The sequence below is a fragment of the Scylla paramamosain genome, chromosome 29 (genome assembly GCF_035594125.1).
Source record: "Scylla paramamosain isolate STU-SP2022 chromosome 29, ASM3559412v1, whole genome shotgun sequence".
Taxonomy (NCBI): Eukaryota; Metazoa; Arthropoda; class Malacostraca; order Decapoda; family Portunidae; genus Scylla; species Scylla paramamosain.
Window position 1 is genome coordinate 17,325,286 of NC_087179.1, and position 19,094 is coordinate 17,344,379.

Consider the following 19,094-nt stretch of genomic DNA (forward strand, 5'->3'; position numbering starts at 1 on the left):
ACCCCCAATCCCCCCACAACGCGCACACACACACACACACACACACACAATGTCAGACTCCACTCAGCTGAACCGCATCACTAAATATGTCACTCCAATTATTTTGTGTTCTATGAGGCTTAAATCTAAATACTAACACCAAATAATCCGCAATTTTCATATATTTACATTTACATTTATTTTTTGTTTTATCAATTTACCAGTGTATGTTCTTATGGCTTGCTGTTGAGGTGTGGCCAGCTGTATTATACTGAGAAGTGACAGGATTAAGAGATAAGAGATAAGAGTATGAATGATCGTGTGTGTGTGTGTGTGTGTGTGGTGTGTGTGTGTGTTGCTTTGTCTGGCCTTGCATATACAGCTAGATCATATTCAGTAAGCTTTAGTGCATTATTGGAATGACACAAAAATATAACTGGTACCATATTTTATTATTATTATTATTATTTTTTTGTATAAATCATTCTTGGCTGCAGCCCACCCCCCCAGATGCCCACCCCTCACTACGCTACTTTCATTTTGTATGTTTAATTGTCACCTTCAGTATCTTGGCATGTCTACGTTTGTTTCTCCTTTATTTGTACTATGAAAGGATGCCATTCTTTGCTTGCCATCTCCATTCTTTCATATTTGTTGAGTCCCAAGCTTCCTCTTCTGTTGGTATTTTAATGCTGAAATGATTCTGCTCTTCATATTCCTTGAAATGCCTCTTGCCTCACCAATTCTTCTTGAGTGACAGGAAGAGAGCTGGTGTTTGATCTTGGCAGGCTTATGTTGGCTGTGCCTTGGGAGCCTCTCACCAGTCACCCTCACCCCCCAACCCCTCACTTCTTGGCCTTGCCCTTCCGTGGCATCTTGACAGGACGCAGGTAAGGGTTGTCCAGCTCCCCTTCTTGTGACTCATTCATCTTATCTTTCTCCTGTGAATGAAGGGAAATTATCAGGATGTTGCTGCTACAATATCTACTACTACTACTGCTATCACTTGTATGACTTAATAAAATTCCCTGTTATTCCTGTCTTTGCATTCTCTCTCCTTATCTTTCTCCTGTGGATGAGGGGATGCTGTCAGGGTGGTGCTGCTACAACAATAACAACTACTACTGCTGTTACTTCTGCCTATCCATATTTGATGCAAGAGTTTCCCAATATTCCTGTTTTTTTGCACTTTGCACTTATTTGATCTTTCTCCTGTGAATGAGGGGATGCTGTCAAGATGTTATCACTTCTAGCTATCCAAGTCTGATGTCTGTTCCTGAGAGCTCCCCACTATTCCAGCCTTTGCATTTTCTCCTTTCACACTCCAATCCTCTTTTCCCGTCACACATGCAAGCAGTTCTTTAATTTCAGTGGAGGTCATCATTTTGCATTCACAACAACTTCTCAACTTTGCCCTCTGCCTCACCTGTCCTGGGTCACCCTCCTCCGTGGCTATTCTTCTCTTCTTCTTGGTGTGGTGCTCCTCCTCCTCCTCAAACACCTGGTCCCGTGGCATGAGGGCGTCCAAATATGCCTTGGGGTTCGGCTCTACTGATACCACTGTGAGGGGAGAGAAGGCTGGTGAAGGAGGATAAAAGAATGGGGTGGTGTTGACAGAGGTATTGGTGAGGTGAATGATGGGGTCCAGATATTCACTTGGGTTTGCTTCTACTGATACACTGTCAAGGGAGAGGAGGCTGGTGAAGAAGACGAACGACTTACACAAATACTCCTTGTCATCGGTCAGGAAAAGATTCTGTGTGTCTCTGGTCTTGGTGGCAAACTTGGTAAGCGCTCTCTCTATATCTCTCTTCTGTGCTGCGGCCTTCTCCCGTATCGCCTCGTACTCCGTCACCGGCTGCTTGTACGTGTGGGAGAAGCTGCAACGACACAAGCACCATCATTAACTTCACGGCAAGTAAGTACATCTGTCCGTTCTTGTTACTGTGCATGTGTCTCGTATCATTATTCCTTTACAGTCAGCAGAGAAATGGTCAGTGATTTATTATCTGCATGGAAACTTATGTATGTGATGTGATGTACAGACATATTAGTGTTACATTTTAAGTAAAGCTCCGAGTCGATGGTCATCTGTTGGGAGGGTGTGTTTAGGTTTGTAGTCCTGCTTCCTGATGTCCTGTTTCATGAATAAAAGTTGGAGAGAGATTGTCTTTCCTCAAGTCTACGATGAGGGTACACGAGGTCATCCATGGCTGGAGGCGACCTGTCAGTGCGGCTACATTCCTTATGTACACTGCAGTAATGTATCCTTGTTGATGACTAATTTCTGTATCTATTTCGTAACTGTAAGCTTTCTCAGATAAAATTTTCATCATCGACATTTCATCCATGAGATTTCCTGTAAATTCTTCTGGTGTGATAAGTTAGGAATGTTCATTATGGGTGGAACTACTTAAAGAAAATTTCACATGGAAGAAATTTACATGGATCTCTCTCTCTCTCTCTCTCTCTCTCTATCCTTGTTCGAGCTTTAATACTTCACCAGTGTGGGCTTCCTGTACCTGTTACATATTCCTTTATCCTAAGTTAACTTTTGATTATATTTCCAGATCAAATTCTTCCTCTAAGATTCTTTCACAGCTGCCAAATAACTGCTGAGTAAACATGGTAAACATTGATCTACCTGTCGATTAATCAGCTGTGACATGGGAGAGACACACCACCACACGAAGGGAACGTACCAGTAGGTGTGGGTATCGGGAAAGGGCGGCAGGTGGTCAGGGATGTGTGCCGGGTGTGACTTCTTATCTCCGACTTGCAGTACGTTGTGTTGCTTCAGATCCACCTGCTGTGAGGGCGCTGTGATCACCACTCTGTTGGGCCGCGAACGGAAAGCCTGTGTGGTAGAAATGCACGCGTTTCATCATTTATTCTAACCATACCCTATAATGTGTGTATATGAGTTATCAGGGAGCTTGAAAAAAAAGGGATTAGGTAAATTTGTGCATGGTGATAATAGATGGAAGTAGATAAGTCATTTTCATACAGGGCTTGCCATGTGTAGGCCTGATGGCTTCTTGCAGCTTCCCTTATTTTCTTACATCTATTCCTTTCTGTCTTATTCAAGGAGATGCACATTACCATCCTCTCTCCATGTCTGCGTGTCACTATCTTCTTATGGTTTACGAACTTTACAAGTATTATTCTGAACAGTTACTGGCATCATCATATTTGTATTTATCTAACACACACACAGACACACAAACACACCTGCAGGCCCTCCAGGGTGATGCCCATGTCCACCAGCGCCATCACCACATCAGCACCCACTGGCTCCGTGCGATATGCCAGCTCCGAATATGCCCGAGTGCTGCGGCCTATCTCATGCAGCACTGTGGGGGTGACGGGGTGAGCGAGAGTAAAATTAATTAGCGCAATGTGTGATGAGAGGATGAGAATGAGTGATGTGATGTGAAAGGATGGGAATAGTGAGTAAAATGATGTGGTGAAAGGACAGCCATAATGAATGATGTGGTGAGGGATGATGGGATGAATGCAGTGAATGAGATGGTGTGGTGAAACATGAAGGGATGAATATAGTGAGTGAGATGATGTGGTGAGGGAAAGAAATTATTGCAAGATTAATAAGTAATACCCCTATATAACAATAATGATAAAAATTATGTAATAATAATAATAATAATAATAATAATAAAAAATAATAATAATAATAATAATGTAATAGTAATGTAATAAATTAATTCACTAAGTAAATAAACAGATGAAAATAAAAGGTGTGTATGTCTGCACTAGCTGGTAGCCTGTTATGCCCAGCCTGGCAGTGCCTCACTTGTCCAGCATGGCAACACTACAACAGAAATAACAGTGAATCAGAGCTGAGCAACACTTACAGCTCTGCAGCATCTCCGTCAGGGTGCCCAGGGCCGCCTTCTCAAATGCCAGGAACCCCACCTCCTGCAGGATGCCCGCCACGGCTGCCGCCAGGGTCTTCCTGCGGGGGTCCAGGGTGCCCTGCGTTTCCCCCGGAGCAGGAGGCGCGGCGGCCATGCTGACGGAGGCACCGGAGGGGGGTTGGATGAAGGCCGCCAGCGAAAAGACTTGATGGACACGTCTGAAAAAATACTCCCCCTGTCCACCCCAGTAGCGCAGGAGACGCTTCCTTCCTCCCACCCCTCAGTACAGCAGGGGCTTTTCCTACTCTGCTTAACCTGCTGGTGCTTCTGCAGGGCCGTGGAGGGCTGGATGAAGGGCGCCAATGAAAAGTCTTGAGATGCACTTCTGAGAGGACTTCCCTTTTCCAATCCAGCAATGTATGGGGTGTTTTCTTCGTCCTCCTGCCTCTCAGTACATGTGTGGCTACTCGTGTCAGTAATATTAATGGCTTGGTCTTTTTGTTGTAAGGGTTGTAATAATATGTGGATGAGCCGCGGCGGAGAACTATGGGGGAGTCACAGCAGAGGCAGTAGTCCTGTAGGATGTCAGAGTCGGAGGTGGTGACGCTCAGGGCCTGCAGTTATGATCGGAGTGTGATCCCGTGGGAGTGGAGGCTTGGGCACTGCAGCAGGAAGTGTTATATGGTCTCCAGACAACACCGTGGCAGTGTGCGTGTCTTGTTCTTGTTGAAGATTTGTGGGGGACGTCAAGGGTATGATGCCACAGCTCTCTCTCTCTCTCTCTTTCTCTCTGAGGGACTTGAAGTATAAATGTTTATTATCACTTCCTTGTGCAGGAAACGTTTTATATTGTATTTTGGGGGTGATTTCAGTTATTTATTATATCCTCCCTAATGCAAGAGTTAAGGGATTAATTACACTATACAAAGGATAAAAGGTCATGACTGTCTTGAGAGAGCGCCGGACAGCACTAACACACTTGTGTGCATTAATCAGTATTCCCAGTCATTCATTCCTTTTAATCTCGGTCTAAACCCCTCTTTAAATATATCAGATAAAATAAATAAATAAATAATCAAATTTGGATAACTCTTTTCTGGCTATACTCTTTACTCTTTAAGGATAAGGACTTTTAATAGACTTTTTCTGTTTTTTTTTTTTATCCTTTGACATTAATTATGCAAAACTGCCACTTTCCAAATACAGCAGAATTTAGGTTTTATATATATATATATATATATATATATATATATATATATATATATATATATATATATATATATATATATATATATATATATATATATATATATATATATAGAGAGAGAGAGAGAGAGAGAGAGAGAGAGAGAGAGAGAGAGAGAGAGAGAGAGAGAGAGAGAGAGAGAGAGAGACTCGCCAGTAATTTCTTCATTGTTACTCGTTCACAGACGGCAAGTTCTGTGACTCCCTCTCCCTCTCCCTCACGAGATGTCGGTGCAGATAGAAAAAAAGGGCGCTATGAGTGTTCTGCCCCCCCCCCCCCCCCGCGCGGCTGGAAAAGACAGGAAGTGCTGAGGAAAACTGGGCTGACTTGCGGTAAAGTAGATGTGTATTATTACAGGTAAGTGTGTGTTTGTGTTTATGTTTCCCTCCCTCTCTCTCTCTCTCTCTCTCTCTCTCTGACAAATAAAACCAAAACAGCAAAAATCTACGAAATTATTAATAAAATGACAAAACTCTCTCTCTCTCTCTCTCTCTCTCTCTCTCTCTCTCTCTCTCTCTCTCTCTCTCTCTCTCTCTCTCTCTCTCTCTCAGCCCCAATGGCAAGAAGTTCCGAAGCAAGCCCCAGTTGACCCGCTACCTCGGTGACACTGTTGACCTTTCCTCCTTCGATTTTCGGACTGGGAAGGTCAACCCAATGCTGGCGAGGAAGAACAAGAAGCCCCGTGGTACCCTCTTTGATTACAGGTGATTACAGGATTACACTGCATAAGCATATGTACAACGAAAGACAAGGCAACACACACACACACACACACACACTCACACTGCATAAGCATATGTACAACGAAAGACAAGGCAACACACACACACACACACACACACTGCATAAGCATCTGTACAACGAAAGACGAGGCAAGACACACACACACACACACACACACACACACACACACACACACACACACACACACACACACACACACACACACACTGCATAAGCATCTGTACAACGAAAGACAAGGCAACACACACACACACACACACACACACACACACACTGCATAAGCATCTGTACAACGAAAGACAAGGCAACACACACACACACACACACACACACACACACACACACACACACACACACACACACACACACACTGCATAAGCATATGTACAACGAAAGACAAGGCAACACACAGACACACACACACACACACTGCATAAGCATATGTACAACGAAAGACAAGGCAACACACACACACACACACACACACACACACACACACACACACACACACACACACACACTGCATAAGCATATGTACAACGAAAGACAAGGCAACACACACACACACACACACACACACACACACACACACACACACACACACACACACTGCATAAGCATATGTACAACGAAAGACAAGGCAACACACACACACACACACACACACACACACACACACACACACACACACACACACACACACACACACTGCATAAGCATATGTACAACGAAAGACAAGGCAACACACACACACACACACACACACACACACACACTGCATAAGCATATGTACAACGAAAGACAAGGCAACACACACACACACACACACACACACACACACACACACACACTGCATAAGCATATGTACAACGAAAGACAAGGCAACACACACACACACACACACACACACACACTGCAGAAGCATCTGTACAACGAAAGACAAGGCAACACACACACACACACACACACACACACACACACACACACACACACACACACACACACACACATACACACTGCATAAGCATCTGTACAACGAAAGACAAGGCAACACACACACACACACACTGCATAACAATCTGTACAACGAAAGACAAAGCAACACACACTGCATCACCATCTGTACAACGAAAAATAAGGCAACACACACACACAGACACACACACACACACACACACACACACACACACCTTGAAATACCTTGAAAAAAAAAAAAAAAACACTGAATATTTACTGAGAGGGACTGGAAGGGAGTTAGGGAAGGTACCACTCTGATAGCGTCACGGCTTGGGGGGGCTTGTGACGTCACGGCTGGGGGTTGATGACGTCACAGCGACTGTTATTTACGTACGTACGTATTTCATTTTGAAAATGACCCCTCTAAAAAACGCAGCTAGACAGGAATGCTTTATAAATTCAGACTTGCCACACATTTTAAAAAAGGCCACAAATAACAACACATTTCAAAACGCAGTAGTATTAAAGATATTTAAAAAGAAGTATCTGGAAACTGTTAGAACATTCACCCCATTTAAAATCGTTCAAATGTCCACCCATTCTGGCTTAAACATTACGGAAAACACTTTAAAAAATCTGAACTATTTTCTAAAAGCATTTAAAGTGAGCTACAAGCACAAATAAAAAATCTACCGAAAAAAAATTCAATATTATTGGAAGTTGAACACGAATAAAAACAAGTGTACGGTGCACGCATTTCACTGAGCGGGACGGCAACACATTTAAAAAAACATCAACTATTTTTTAAAACCAATAAGAACCTAGTACAGGCTGAAATAAAAAATTAGTTTTGGGACCGTAAAAAAATACGCCGAAAACGGCCCTCTTATTTACACAAAAACAACGCCAAAATCACCACTTTTCACGCAACACACGCGCTCAAATAACTTAAAAAACAACGAAATATTTTTACAAACCATAAAATCTTAGCTACAAGCCGAAATAAAATACTTAGGAAATAAATGAAAATAATATTGGAACCGGAGGGGGCTGGGGAGCCTTATCCAAGATGGCGGCGGGAGGGGCCAGTGGAGGGGACGATCAACCCTTCTCACTCATTTAAACCCTCGCCAAACTTAAACTAAGTAATGGCAGGTATATCTAACGAGCGGATATTAAAACTTGGTCATGTGGCTCCGCTTTGCGACAGTATTGGTTTAAAACACTCACAGATAAGAGAGATAATGGCTGATAAATAGAGACGACCCAGATTGTTTACATTTCCATTAAGTTAAATTTTACGGTTTTTAGCAACAAGATGAGGCTGACACAGGGATATATTGTGCTGGGGGTTAGGTGAGATGCGTTAAAATGAGTTAAAACCGTGGATTGTTCAGTTATTCATTAAAAAGTTACGTTAAGTTACCTAAATTTATTCTAACACTTCCTGACCTTACCTTCCCTGTGGTGGTGGTGGTGCCTCCTGCCTCCTCGTCACTATGGGTGGCTGTCTAGCACCTTCTCACAGCCAAACTTTTCTTTATTTTGCTTGTTTTCACCCACTGCTGCCTTCGGGTGTCCACTGCTACAGCCCACGCCTTCCTCATTACCAACTAAAGAAGGTTTAACTCATGGGTAAGCCTTGGCAGCCACTGTGTAGGCGTGGTTACACACACACACAAAAAAAACACAAATTCTGTCAGGCTGGGAGTTGAAACAGACGGGTACCAACACCACTCCTAGACGCGACACACTGACGGGCAGCAGCAGTCAGAGTTGCCAGATTGTTTTGCCCATATTTTCGTACTACACAGGTTGAAATTATTGTACTCCTGGTAAAATTATCCTACATATGTAATTATTCCAAATATTATGCAAAACTGCCACTTTCCAAATACAGCAAAATTTAGGTTATATATATATATATATATATATATATATATATATATATATATATATATATATATATATATAGAGAGAGAGAGAGAGAGAGAGAGAGAGAGAGAGAGAGAGAGAGAGAGAGAGAGAGAGAGAGAGAGAGAGAGAGAGAGAGAGAGAGTGCCGGGCTGCTGACGACGTGCGACTGGTTGGCTCCAGCATAATGCATTCTTGAAAGGACTTCATCTCCGAAATTAAATCTCTTCCTTTATTATCACTTCCTTGTGCAGGAAACGTTTTATATTGTATTTTGGGGGTGATTTCAGTTATTTATTATATCCTCCCTAATGCAAGAGTTAAGGGATTAATTACACTATACAAAGGATAAAAGGTCATGACTGTCTTGAAAGAGCACCGGACAGCACTAACACACTTGTGTGCATTAATCAGTATTCCCAGTCTTTCATTCCTCTTAATCTCGGTCTAAACCCCTCTTTAAATATATCAGATAAAATAAATAAATAAATAATCAAATTTGGACTCTTTTCTCTGACTATACTCTTTACTCTTTTCTGACTATACTCTTTACTCTTTAAGGATAAGGACTTTTAATAGACTTTTTCTATGTTTTTTTTTTTATCCCTTGACATGAATTATCCTTACATAAAAAAAAAAGTGTTGTAAAGAGTTTTACACATCAGACCACTCACGTCAACACGGTGTATCAGTTGTAACGAGAAAATTCCCGTGGTTCCGTATCTTCTCCTTGTTGGTTATTATTACAGCCAAGTCCCAGACACCACTCCCTGCATGTGGAAGAACTAGGAGACTCTAGGAGGCAGGTGTCCAGTGCTGGTGTCCTGGGGTGGAGCCAAAGGGGGTGTTCTAGGCTGGGGGTATGCTGCACCAAGATAGTGTGAGATGCTCCTGTGTTTATTTACTTTCTTGGTAGACTTGAGAGGGTGTTCCTCTTAACTCAGACCGAACCGCCACTACTGATGCATATTTCTGAGCATAACTTGACGCTTTTTTTCAAGTCGTGCTTTACACAGTGAAGGGACCAGCAGTGAAATTAATGAATTGAATGAATCCAAACCTAAATTTTATACAGGGACTGCCATGTGTAGGCCTGACTGCTTCTTATGGCTCCCCTTCTTCTGTAATGGTCTTAGTGGTCAAGGTAATGGCTCAGAGTTCCAGTATTAATTTTAACATGGTATTGTTTTCCCCCAGGGTGTGTGAGGGTGCCGCCATGTCGTTGTACGATGACATAGACACAGACAAGGCATCAGGGGCCTCAGGGTGGGCGTCAGGCATCAAGCTTATGCACAACCAGCTGGCGTTCAAGAAGGCCACCATTACAGCTGTGAGTCTTTGCTTCCTACTGCTGTATCCTCTCTCTCTCTCTCTCTCTCTCTCTCTCTCTCTCTCTCTCTCTCTCTCTCTCTCTCTCTCTCTCTCTCTCTCTCTCTAATATATATATACTGTGATTTTTTCTTTTTCTCCAAGCTAAAATAGAGGAAATTAAAAGTGAAATACTGGAATAGATGAAGATTGTAAGTTCATTAGTTCATTGAAAATACTTACGGTTAAGGCTTTGACAGAAGAAAGGACTTAGTTATGCATCTAAAATACTACTACTACTACTACTACTACTACTATGCATTTCTTTGCTTGCCATTACCCGTGGTGTTTTGCACTGCAGCCCAAGAGAGACCAAACAAGGAGAGTGTCCACGGCCAAGTTGCCCCCAGTGATTGACCTCAAGTCCCGCAGAGAGGAGGAAGACGCAGCCTCCCAGTCCCTCTTCTTCCAGGGCCAGAAGGTGAGGCTTAGTGTCTGACTTCTTAAAATTATAATGTCCCTGGCTGGCATTACCCTGACAGAGAGGACCTGATGGCAAGACGCTCCTGCTGCTAATATATGTTTTATTTATTTACTTCTTATGTAAGGCACTGGTCAGGGGCAACAGAAGAGTGAAAAGATTGAAAAAACTGACCACCAAACTGCCAATCCCTCAACGAAGATCAAAAAGATAATTCAGAATTGAAGGATAAGTGTCTTGAAACTTCCCTCTTGAAATACAGAAGCAGGCGGGGAGTGCCAGAGTTTATCTCAGAAAGGGATGAAAGGTTGAGACTACTGGTTGACTCTTGCATTAGAGAGAGGTGGACAGAATAGAGGTGGGAGAAAGTAGGAAGAGACCAAACTTATGTCTCAGTATAGCAAGCTCAGTATAGCATCACTCGGACTTGTGAGATAGTTCAGATCATGCTGGTTTGTGACGCTTTGTGGGGGTTCAGGAAAACCTCCGTGAAAGGATCTAAAAGCAGCGTTATCTAAACTATCTGAAATGGCACAAATCTTTTTAATATTCTGAAAGTTATCCTAATTGAAAAGAGGTTGTGTAAGAATGGCAATTATACTGATAGAGAAGTTCCATTCAAAGAAACTCCAAGAAATAAGATTAACAGAAGCTGCAAGATTAGTTGATAAGATAAGCACTAGCAGTCTCATGCCAGGTCTGTGCATGTGTGTGGAGGGCTGCAGTGTGGCAGTGGGTGTGCAGGGGAGGGAGGTGATGGAAGATAACAGGGCTGGAAAAGAAAGACTTGTATGTCGATGCGTGTGGTGTTGTGCGCCATTCCAAACCATCACAAAATCGTAACGTCAGTGGACTCTGTGTTCGGGGTAACTCTTGACGCCACCGTGCGTGCATGCCTTGCCGTGAAGCTGCCGTCAGAACAGAGCAGTCTGCCAGCCACACCAGGAGTGCTTCCCAAAACAACATGGTGGGGAGTGCAAGCATATTTTTTTCCCATGCATTGCTCATATTTTTAGATTTTGATTTCCCTGCATGGTGAATGTCCTGAGAGGCCTTCCTGTGGTGTGTCCTGACCCTCCCTGCTGCATGTTGCTGTTGTCATGACAGACCTTCTCTTGCTGGTTGCTTGTCAATTAATGTTTAATTTTTGTACACATTTTTCCAGAGATATTATTTATTTGTTTATTTATTTTTAACAATTTCTTGATCATCTGTACTTTGTGCGTGGCTGTATGCGAGTCCATTTTGTGTGTCTCCCTTGAGCTTTGCACTGCTCACCCCCATGTCCACTGCCCTCACTGAATGACTGAGACTGTCGCTGCAAGCACCCTGCACCACCACCAGAGGGGACACAGCAGACGTGCAGCGGAGTGCTGACACAGGACTAGCATTGTGCTGCTGAGTACATGTTGTTTGTTATTACTTTGTGGCAGAGTATTGCCAGAAAAGATCATGAGAAAGTCTGAGATACAAACCCCTGTGCATCACTTGAGCCCTGGCTGCTCACAAAACAGCCAAGTTGCACCAAGCAGAGCGTTGCCGACTGTCTGTCCCGAGGAGCACAGATGCAGCGTCCACACCTGTGTGTTGACGTGTGGCTGAATGTACCTATCATAAATGTGTGGCAGTAATGGTGTGTCTGTAGAGCCCCAAATCTGCCGTAACCGCCCTGTGGCACCTGTAATAATACCACCTGCCGTCCCCCAGCCCCGGGGGTGGACTCACCATGACGACTTTGACGGGACGCAGTCAGACTTGGTGAGTAACAGTGAACCGTTCTTTTCTTACTTGTAATTCCTGTGATACATGTGTGCGTATTACTGACTTGTGTTGTGTTGACTGAGAAACATGCACACACACGTCCTGGGATTGGCTTCCTGCCGGAGTGTCTCTCTCTTGCACCTCACACTGCGTTACGCTCACCAAATCCCCGCCAGGAGATAGTGATGGGCCCTCTTGTGTTGCTACGAGCTTGTCTTAGACACTTTAGCTCCTAATCTTGCCACTCCTGTGATCTTCCCTCGTGTGTCGGCCAAGCACCAGTGTCCAGGCAGGGCTCACCGGAGAGTTTGGTTGCTGCAGATTAGCATATATGAATTAAACCTCAGTATGTAATTTAGTTTAGTCTCCCCAAAGTGGTGTGGACGTGCCTGACAGGTACTGCTGGAATGAAGAGGAGGAGGGAAAGTAAGGAGGAAACAGATTTATGAGTGGAGAACATTGGCATTGGAATGGAGTTGATGCAGTGTGTTGAGAGGTCTTAGTGTAGAGATGTATGTGAAGCAAGTGGGGAAAAGCAGAGATTAGGAAACTGGTGCTGTGTCTGGTAGTGAGAAAGTCATCCCAGTGTGTTGTAGTATATTCACGCTGAGGCCCGTCCCTGCAAACTCCCTTAGAGAAGAGGCACACACACATACATACACACACACAGGTTTACTCAGCCACAGCACCTAATTTTCACTTTGAATGCAGGAATTTGCACGCAGCAGCAGCGGGGGAGGTGGGTCGCCCTACGTGGCCTCCAGTGACCCAGAGTGGAGGTTCATCAATGAGTATGACCCGCTGTGGCCCAATGACTATGAGAAGGTGGTCAAAGGTGGGTCTCTCTCTCTTTCTCTCTCTTTCTCTCTTATTCTGATCCTTGCTTTCGTTCTTCTTTCAGTAATTCTCTTTCTTTTTCCTATTCCTTTATCTTATTCTTTAATCCTTACCTAACCTCTTCTCTCTTTCACTCTCCCTCTCTTTCTCTCTTGTAAATCTGAGACCCTTTTATCATATGAAATAAATGCGAGTCTTTTTTATCTAACATAGTAAATTTGAGAGGCTTAAGCACCAGAATCACCAAAGTCTCAGGGGACGATTTGAAAACCACGGCTTTGCTTGGGTGTCACTTTGAGAATGCTGGGTGAAGGACTGCTACTAAAGCAATACTCCCCCACAGACATGAGGGAGAGGAGAGACAGAGAGGAGGAGGAGACGAGACTGAAGGAGAGAGAAGAGAGGGATAAGAAGAGAAGAGACAGGTGAGTGTGTGTGTGTGTGTGTGTGTGTGTGTGTGTGTGTATACAAACTTCTTCTTTTTAAACCTAACCTAATGTGGTGTCTTGATTTTGCAGGAATGTGGAGGAGTCTTCTGGATTTGCCCGACTGAGAGAACCAGAGGAGGAGGAAGAGGAGGAGGAACGGCCAAGGAGAGGTAAGGAGGAGGAGGACAAGTTGGAAGGAGGAAAAAAAGAGGAGAGAAACTAGGAAGAGGGCAAGGGAGGAGGAGGAGGAGGAGGAGGAGGACAAGTTGGGAGGAGAAGAAAAAGAGGAGAGAAAGTAGGAAGAGGGCAAGGAAGGAGGAAGAAAAGGAGGATGATAAATGGAGAGGAGACAAAGGAGGAAGAAGAGGACAAATAAGGAGGAGGAAAAAGGAGAAGAACAAATAAGGAGGAAGAAAAAAGAGGATGACAAGTAGAGAGGAGAGAAAGGAGGAAGATGAGGACAAATAAGAACAAATAAGGAAGAGGAAAAGGAGGATGACAAGTAGAAAGGAGGGAAAGGAGGAGGAGGAAGAGGAGGAGGAGGAAAATAAGGCAAAAATTCAAGCAAGAGTGAGGAAGATCTTGCATCACTTAACACACATTTCTTCTCTTTAGGGGCCGGAGCAGCCATCGCCCCCCCGCCTTCCCTGGGGGCGGAGGAGGGGGCAGTGCCAGGGGGGGCCAAGGGGGCGAACTTTAGTGGCATGGGGGGCAGCACCGTGGCCGCCAAGATTATGGCAAAGTATGGGTTTAAGGTACGTACGTGTGTGTGTGTGTGTGTGTGTTGTTGTTCTGAGTTTCCTTTCCTTTTGCACTGTTCCCTTTGTCATTTTTATCTCTTCTGTTCACCTTCCACCTCTTCCACAAACGGAAGCATGCACTGAATCGGATCTTCCTTCCTTTCCTTCCTTTCTTCTCCCTTTGCAGCGTTCCTGTTCAGCATTACTTGTCACTTCTTTAATCTTGCGTCTCCTTCCCACACCTTCTGATCAAGCAAACTCCTGAACTATCCATTAAATTAAGCTTCATAACTTTTCACTATCTCTGCATCATTCCCCTTCTTATGAGTACTTCTATCACCTCTTCTGCCCCCATCTGCCCTCTTCTGTCTCCTTCCCGCACTCACCACAGCCTCCTCTGCCACACAGGAGGGCCAGGGTCTGGGGAAGAGTGAGCAGGGCATTGTGAGAGCCTTAGAGGTGGAGAAAACCAGCAAAAGGGGAGGCAGAATTGTGCACGAGTCCGACGAGCCACCACCTCCCGCCCCAATGATGCCACCCCCCATCGCGCCACCCCCCCGCCCCGCCCCACAGTCCGAGAAACCAGAGGCGAAAATGGCTCACATTCTGCGTAACCCCTCCAAGGTTGCTCTGCTCAGGGTAGGTCATCGTGGTGGTGTTGGTGGTGGTGTTGTGTTGGCAGTGGGTGGTCATCGGTTGTGGGTGTTTTTAGACGTGGTGCGTTGGTTGTGGTGTAGGTTAAGGGACTGGTGTGTGTGTGTGTGTGTGTGTGTGGGTAGTGGGAAGGTGTGGGGTACTTGTTAAGGAAATATGGTATTTTCGGTTAGTGATTTATTGGTTGATACAAAATGGGGGTTTCGAATTGTCTTTTTGTGTGTGTGTGTGGCAGGTGACCAAAAAAGACAAATTCCAGTCCCTTGTTTGGTGTCACAGTCAGTACATTAGCTATCTAAACATGACACTTCTATATATTTTTATCAGTTTCATTATTTTTTTTCTTAACCTCATCAGTTTTAATGCGACTTTTATTTTAGTTTCATTAGCATTATTGTTTTCTTTTTATCCTTACCAGTCTTAATGTGACTTGTATAGTACATTTTTTACACAAAGAACATTAAACTCAACAAGCACTCCCACATCACAGAACATCATGGATCCAGAACACTACCAGCCTTTAATGTGACTTTTAACCCTTAGACTTCCACTTGGTACACCTTTCCTTACTCGCCAATCACTCTGAGACGTCTTCACTCATCCTCCAGCCACTTCCAATCTTTGAACTGGGAAGAAACTGTAAAACGTACCCTTTTTCATTGCTAACTTTCTTGTAGATGCTCATAAAAACTTCACGCATTGGTTCTGGTGCAGTGAAAGGGTTAATATACATGTTCGTGCAAAGAAAACTGAACCAAATACTCTTGCAGAATATGGTGGGGCCAGGCGAGGTGGATGACGAGCTGGAGCCGGAGGTGCGGGAGGAGTGCAACGGCAAGTATGGGGCGGTGGTGCAGGTGGTCATCTTCGAGATCCCCAAGGCTGTGCCCGAGGAAGCCGTGCGGATCTTCGTCGAGTTTCAGCGGGTCGAGTCAGCCATCAAGGGTGAGCACTGGGGTTACTTGTGGCTGTGGGGGTTAGTGGTACTGGGGTTACCTAGTGTCGGGGGGAGGGAGGAGTTATTTTTTTTAGATTTTTTGTGTAGGTTCATTGCACTTGTAACTGTCAATTCTGTATTTATAAATCAAGATGAAGAAGACTGTTTAACTCAGAATTTTAACTGACCTTGCAATTCAAGTCTTTGTAAATCTGAAAATATGTCAGACTAGCACAGGGGTTGCCAAACAAACTGTGCCCTGTCTAATTTTCCAAGATAGGTATGTGTTCTCAAACTTGTGTCTTCTGGATAGGCTGTGTCCTCAAACTCATGTCTTCTGGATAGGCTGTGTCTCTAAACTTGTGTGTTCTAGTCTAGCAAATGCAACATCATCAACTCCCAACTAAACAACAAAGTATTATGATCCCTGACCTGTCATAAATTGCAACCAGTGTGTGTCAGTGCATGTTGATGGAGGTGAATTGAAAGGCATGCTAGGATGGGGAAGGAAGTCTGTCATTTCTTACCCTCTGCCTTGCCCTCCACCTCACCCTCCACCTCACCCTCCACCCTTCTCCCCGCAGCCATCATTGACCTCAACGGGCGTTTCTTCGGAGGCCGGCAAGTCAAGGCTGGGTTTTACGACCATGAGAACTTCAAGGCATATCGGCTGAACGAACGATGTGACTAGGCCATCCTCTGTTGCTGCTGCTGTTGCTTCGTCACTACCCTCACTACTGCCACCACTGCCTTCTGTCTTTGCTTCTGTTGCTTTCATCACCACACCACCACCACCACCACCACCACCACTGCTGCCTTCTGTTGCCTTTACTACCAGCAAATTGTGATCTTTCCCTGCGATTTCCTGTCCTTCACTTTGAACAGAACTTAATTAGGGAAGCTGCAGGAAGGCTTCAGGATTACAAATGGTGTTAGTCCCTGTATAAAACGTTCCTATCTGTATCCACCTCTCGTCTCTGTCCATATGTTGATCTAGGCCTCTTTTGAAACTGCCTAATATTTTTACAAACCCATCTGCTCACAAGTAATTATCTTCTATTTAATTTTTTCCCTACTCCATCTTGTGTTACTTGGTTTCTTGCCATCTGCTTTATGTCCAGTTCTCAATTATTATTTTTTTTTTCTCTCCTCTCTCTCTCGCTCTCTTGGCTCATCCAGTTTGCCTAAGTTCATGTCACCTCAAGTCTTCATGTGCAGTATTGTTCATCATCTTTCAGTCTGTCCTATTATTGATCATATTCTGAAACGTGTCTGTGCTGAACCTCCACTACTTTCAAAAGGCTGTAGTTGAAGTGAAGTGGGTTTTTAATAGTTTTTTTTTTTTTTTTATTGTTCTAGTAGCAGATTAGGAGAAAGTGGCTGATCATCTGTGTGGCCTTTGAAAACTGTCATAATGAGAGCAAAGTGTTTCAGAGTACAGGTCTTTGTTGGAGGAGTTATAGGAGGCAGTCATCTTCACCACTACTTTGTTACTGAGGTCTTTAGTAATGTGAAAATAGGACCTGTGAAAAAAAAGAAAAAAATATCTATTCATTTATTTTCAGTCCAGTGTTGTTTCTGCTGTCTCCTAACTGAAGCATATATTTTTTTTCCTCTTATTTTTGGAGTAGACTCGATTCTTCTTTCCTCTTCGTGTTAAAGGCAGATGCAGCGGTGTTACCTGGTGTTCCTTGTAATGGTGACGAGGGAAAGAAGCGCAACACAGGAGGTTCAAAGTATTAGTGCGTTAGAAGAAAAAAAAAAAAAAAAGTGAAAGAGTGCGTTTTATGCATTCCTGGAATAGTTTAGGGCGAGATAAAAGTCATTGGTGAATTATAACATCCATTTATATTGGGAAGTGTACATCTGGTCTCCCGAGGGTGACACGTGAAGCTTCATACAGGTGGCCTTTGTTGATGTTTTGAGAGGAGTGCGCACAACAGAGGCAAGACAGAGGAGGAGGTCTGTACTAACCTCCTCATTACTACTTTTGATAAGATACTGTAAAATGAATAAAAAATAGAATAAACATGATGTGGTACCAGTATGCCAACTTGTTTAGTGTTTTTATTATTCACCTGTTTACAAATAAGTGTGAAGGGATAGGGGTAAATAGAAAATATTGAGTAAAATTAAGTTCTCAAGATTTATTCATTTTAAACTGACTTAATTTCAATCGTACGTGCATTTGCTAATGATGAATGTTGAAATAATGCACAAAATAACAACGTAAAATACACCCATCACTCTAATAAATAAATAGTTCATGTTCTATAGTAATTACGTAATATGAAGTAAAAAAAAAAATTGGTTAGTGGTTTGTGAAATTCAACAATGAACGCGCAGTGTTTACGTAGAAACCTGTATGGAGAGGGAGTGTCTGCCTGTCTTCCTGTAAATCTCCATTCGGGGGACGGTTTTTCTGTCTTGTGCCATTCCTTCCTTCATTTCTTTGTCTCTTCTTTTTACCCTGCAGTCTTTCCTTGGTCCAAGGTCTTCCAGTACAGTCTTTCCACCTTACTCTGAGTCTTCCTCTTTGTTCCTCAAGGCTGTACCGTGAGCTGTTTGTGTACGGTGCGTGTGTGAACAGACATAATTTACTTATTATTATTATTATTATTATTATTATTATTATTATTATTATTATTATTATTATTATTATTATTATTTTGATTTATCGTTTCTGCGTGAAGTGAAGTGCATGGTGGACAAATAAATCAGGAACGAAGACGAACTCTACTTTTGAAACGCTTCGAGCTCAAACGAGAATAATAACTTTCAGAGGTCACAACAGAAATGATAGAACAAAAGAAGAAGAAGAATAGAATAGAAGAAGTTTGGATTCGGCAAAGCAGTCATGGAAGCTTGTCTTGACCCGAACAAGCACGGAGGAAGGAATGGAACAAGGCCACGTGAGTACGCCATTACAGTATTCTCTCTCTCTCTCTCTCTCTCTCTCTCTCTCTCTCTCTCTCTCTCTCTCTCTCTCTCTCTTTGATATTTAGTTATTGCAATTATTTTTATTATCTGTGTTGTAAGTGGTGATGTAAACTCGTGCAGTGTGTGTGTGGTGTGTTGTGAGCGTGGCACAGGTCTGGGACTCGCCGCAGGCTCACAGCAGTGGGAGGCACACTGACGCTGCTGCTTCTGTCGTGGTGCGTCAGTAGTTACTCCCCCTTCAGGCGAGGAGAGGCGAGGTGCAGGGATGCATACACTCCCACACTGTGTATTAA

At 43.6% G+C, this 19,094-nt stretch overlaps 3 protein-coding genes and 1 long non-coding RNA gene across 6 annotated transcripts in view; 2 read left to right on the top strand and 2 right to left on the bottom strand.

Moving 5' to 3' along the window:
- Window positions 1–415: 415 nt before the first annotated feature.
- On the bottom strand, window positions 416–8,609 carry LOC135115464 (transcription initiation factor TFIID subunit 8-like). Its single transcript, XM_064032285.1, has 7 exons — window positions 8,259–8,609; window positions 3,852–4,652; window positions 3,211–3,332; window positions 2,682–2,836; window positions 1,702–1,859; window positions 1,406–1,539; window positions 416–920 (listed from the first exon to the last, which is right to left on the bottom strand). The coding sequence occupies exons 2-7, from the start codon at window positions 4,006–4,008 to the stop codon at window positions 825–827; spliced, it is 822 nt and encodes a 273-aa protein (XP_063888355.1). The 5' UTR covers window positions 4,009–4,652; window positions 8,259–8,609; the 3' UTR covers window positions 416–824.
- On the top strand, window positions 5,398–6,542 carry LOC135115465 (uncharacterized). The gene is made up of 2 exons (XR_010275999.1): window positions 5,398–5,457; window positions 5,652–6,542. It is a non-coding gene; the product is annotated as an uncharacterized LOC135115465 (long non-coding RNA).
- Window positions 8,610–9,378: 769 nt separating the features above from the next.
- On the top strand, window positions 9,379–17,922 carry LOC135115467 (splicing factor 45-like). 3 transcript variants are annotated; one of them, XM_064032286.1, is made up of 11 exons: window positions 9,379–9,517; window positions 9,913–10,045; window positions 10,385–10,504; window positions 12,212–12,262; window positions 12,977–13,100; window positions 13,446–13,527; window positions 13,621–13,700; window positions 14,146–14,285; window positions 14,679–14,909; window positions 15,695–15,869; window positions 16,446–17,922. In XM_064032286.1, the coding sequence occupies exons 2-11, from the start codon at window positions 9,932–9,934 to the stop codon at window positions 16,550–16,552; spliced, it is 1,224 nt and encodes a 407-aa protein (XP_063888356.1). In that variant the 5' UTR covers window positions 9,379–9,517; window positions 9,913–9,931; the 3' UTR covers window positions 16,553–17,922. The 3 variants fall into 3 exon arrangements, with proteins under 3 accessions (XP_063888356.1, XP_063888358.1, XP_063888357.1); XM_064032287.1 differs by having other exon boundaries at window positions 9,463–9,595; XM_064032288.1 differs by lacking the exon at window positions 12,212–12,262.
- Window positions 17,923–19,083: 1,161 nt separating this feature from the next.
- The window catches only part of LOC135115468 (uncharacterized), a 1,001-nt gene continuing 990 nt past the window's right edge, over window positions 19,084–19,094 (bottom strand). Inside the window, exon 2 of the mRNA XM_064032289.1 lies at window positions 19,084–19,094. This exon is cut by the window's right edge and continues 685 nt beyond it. The gene's annotated coding sequence lies outside the window, so the exon portion shown is untranslated.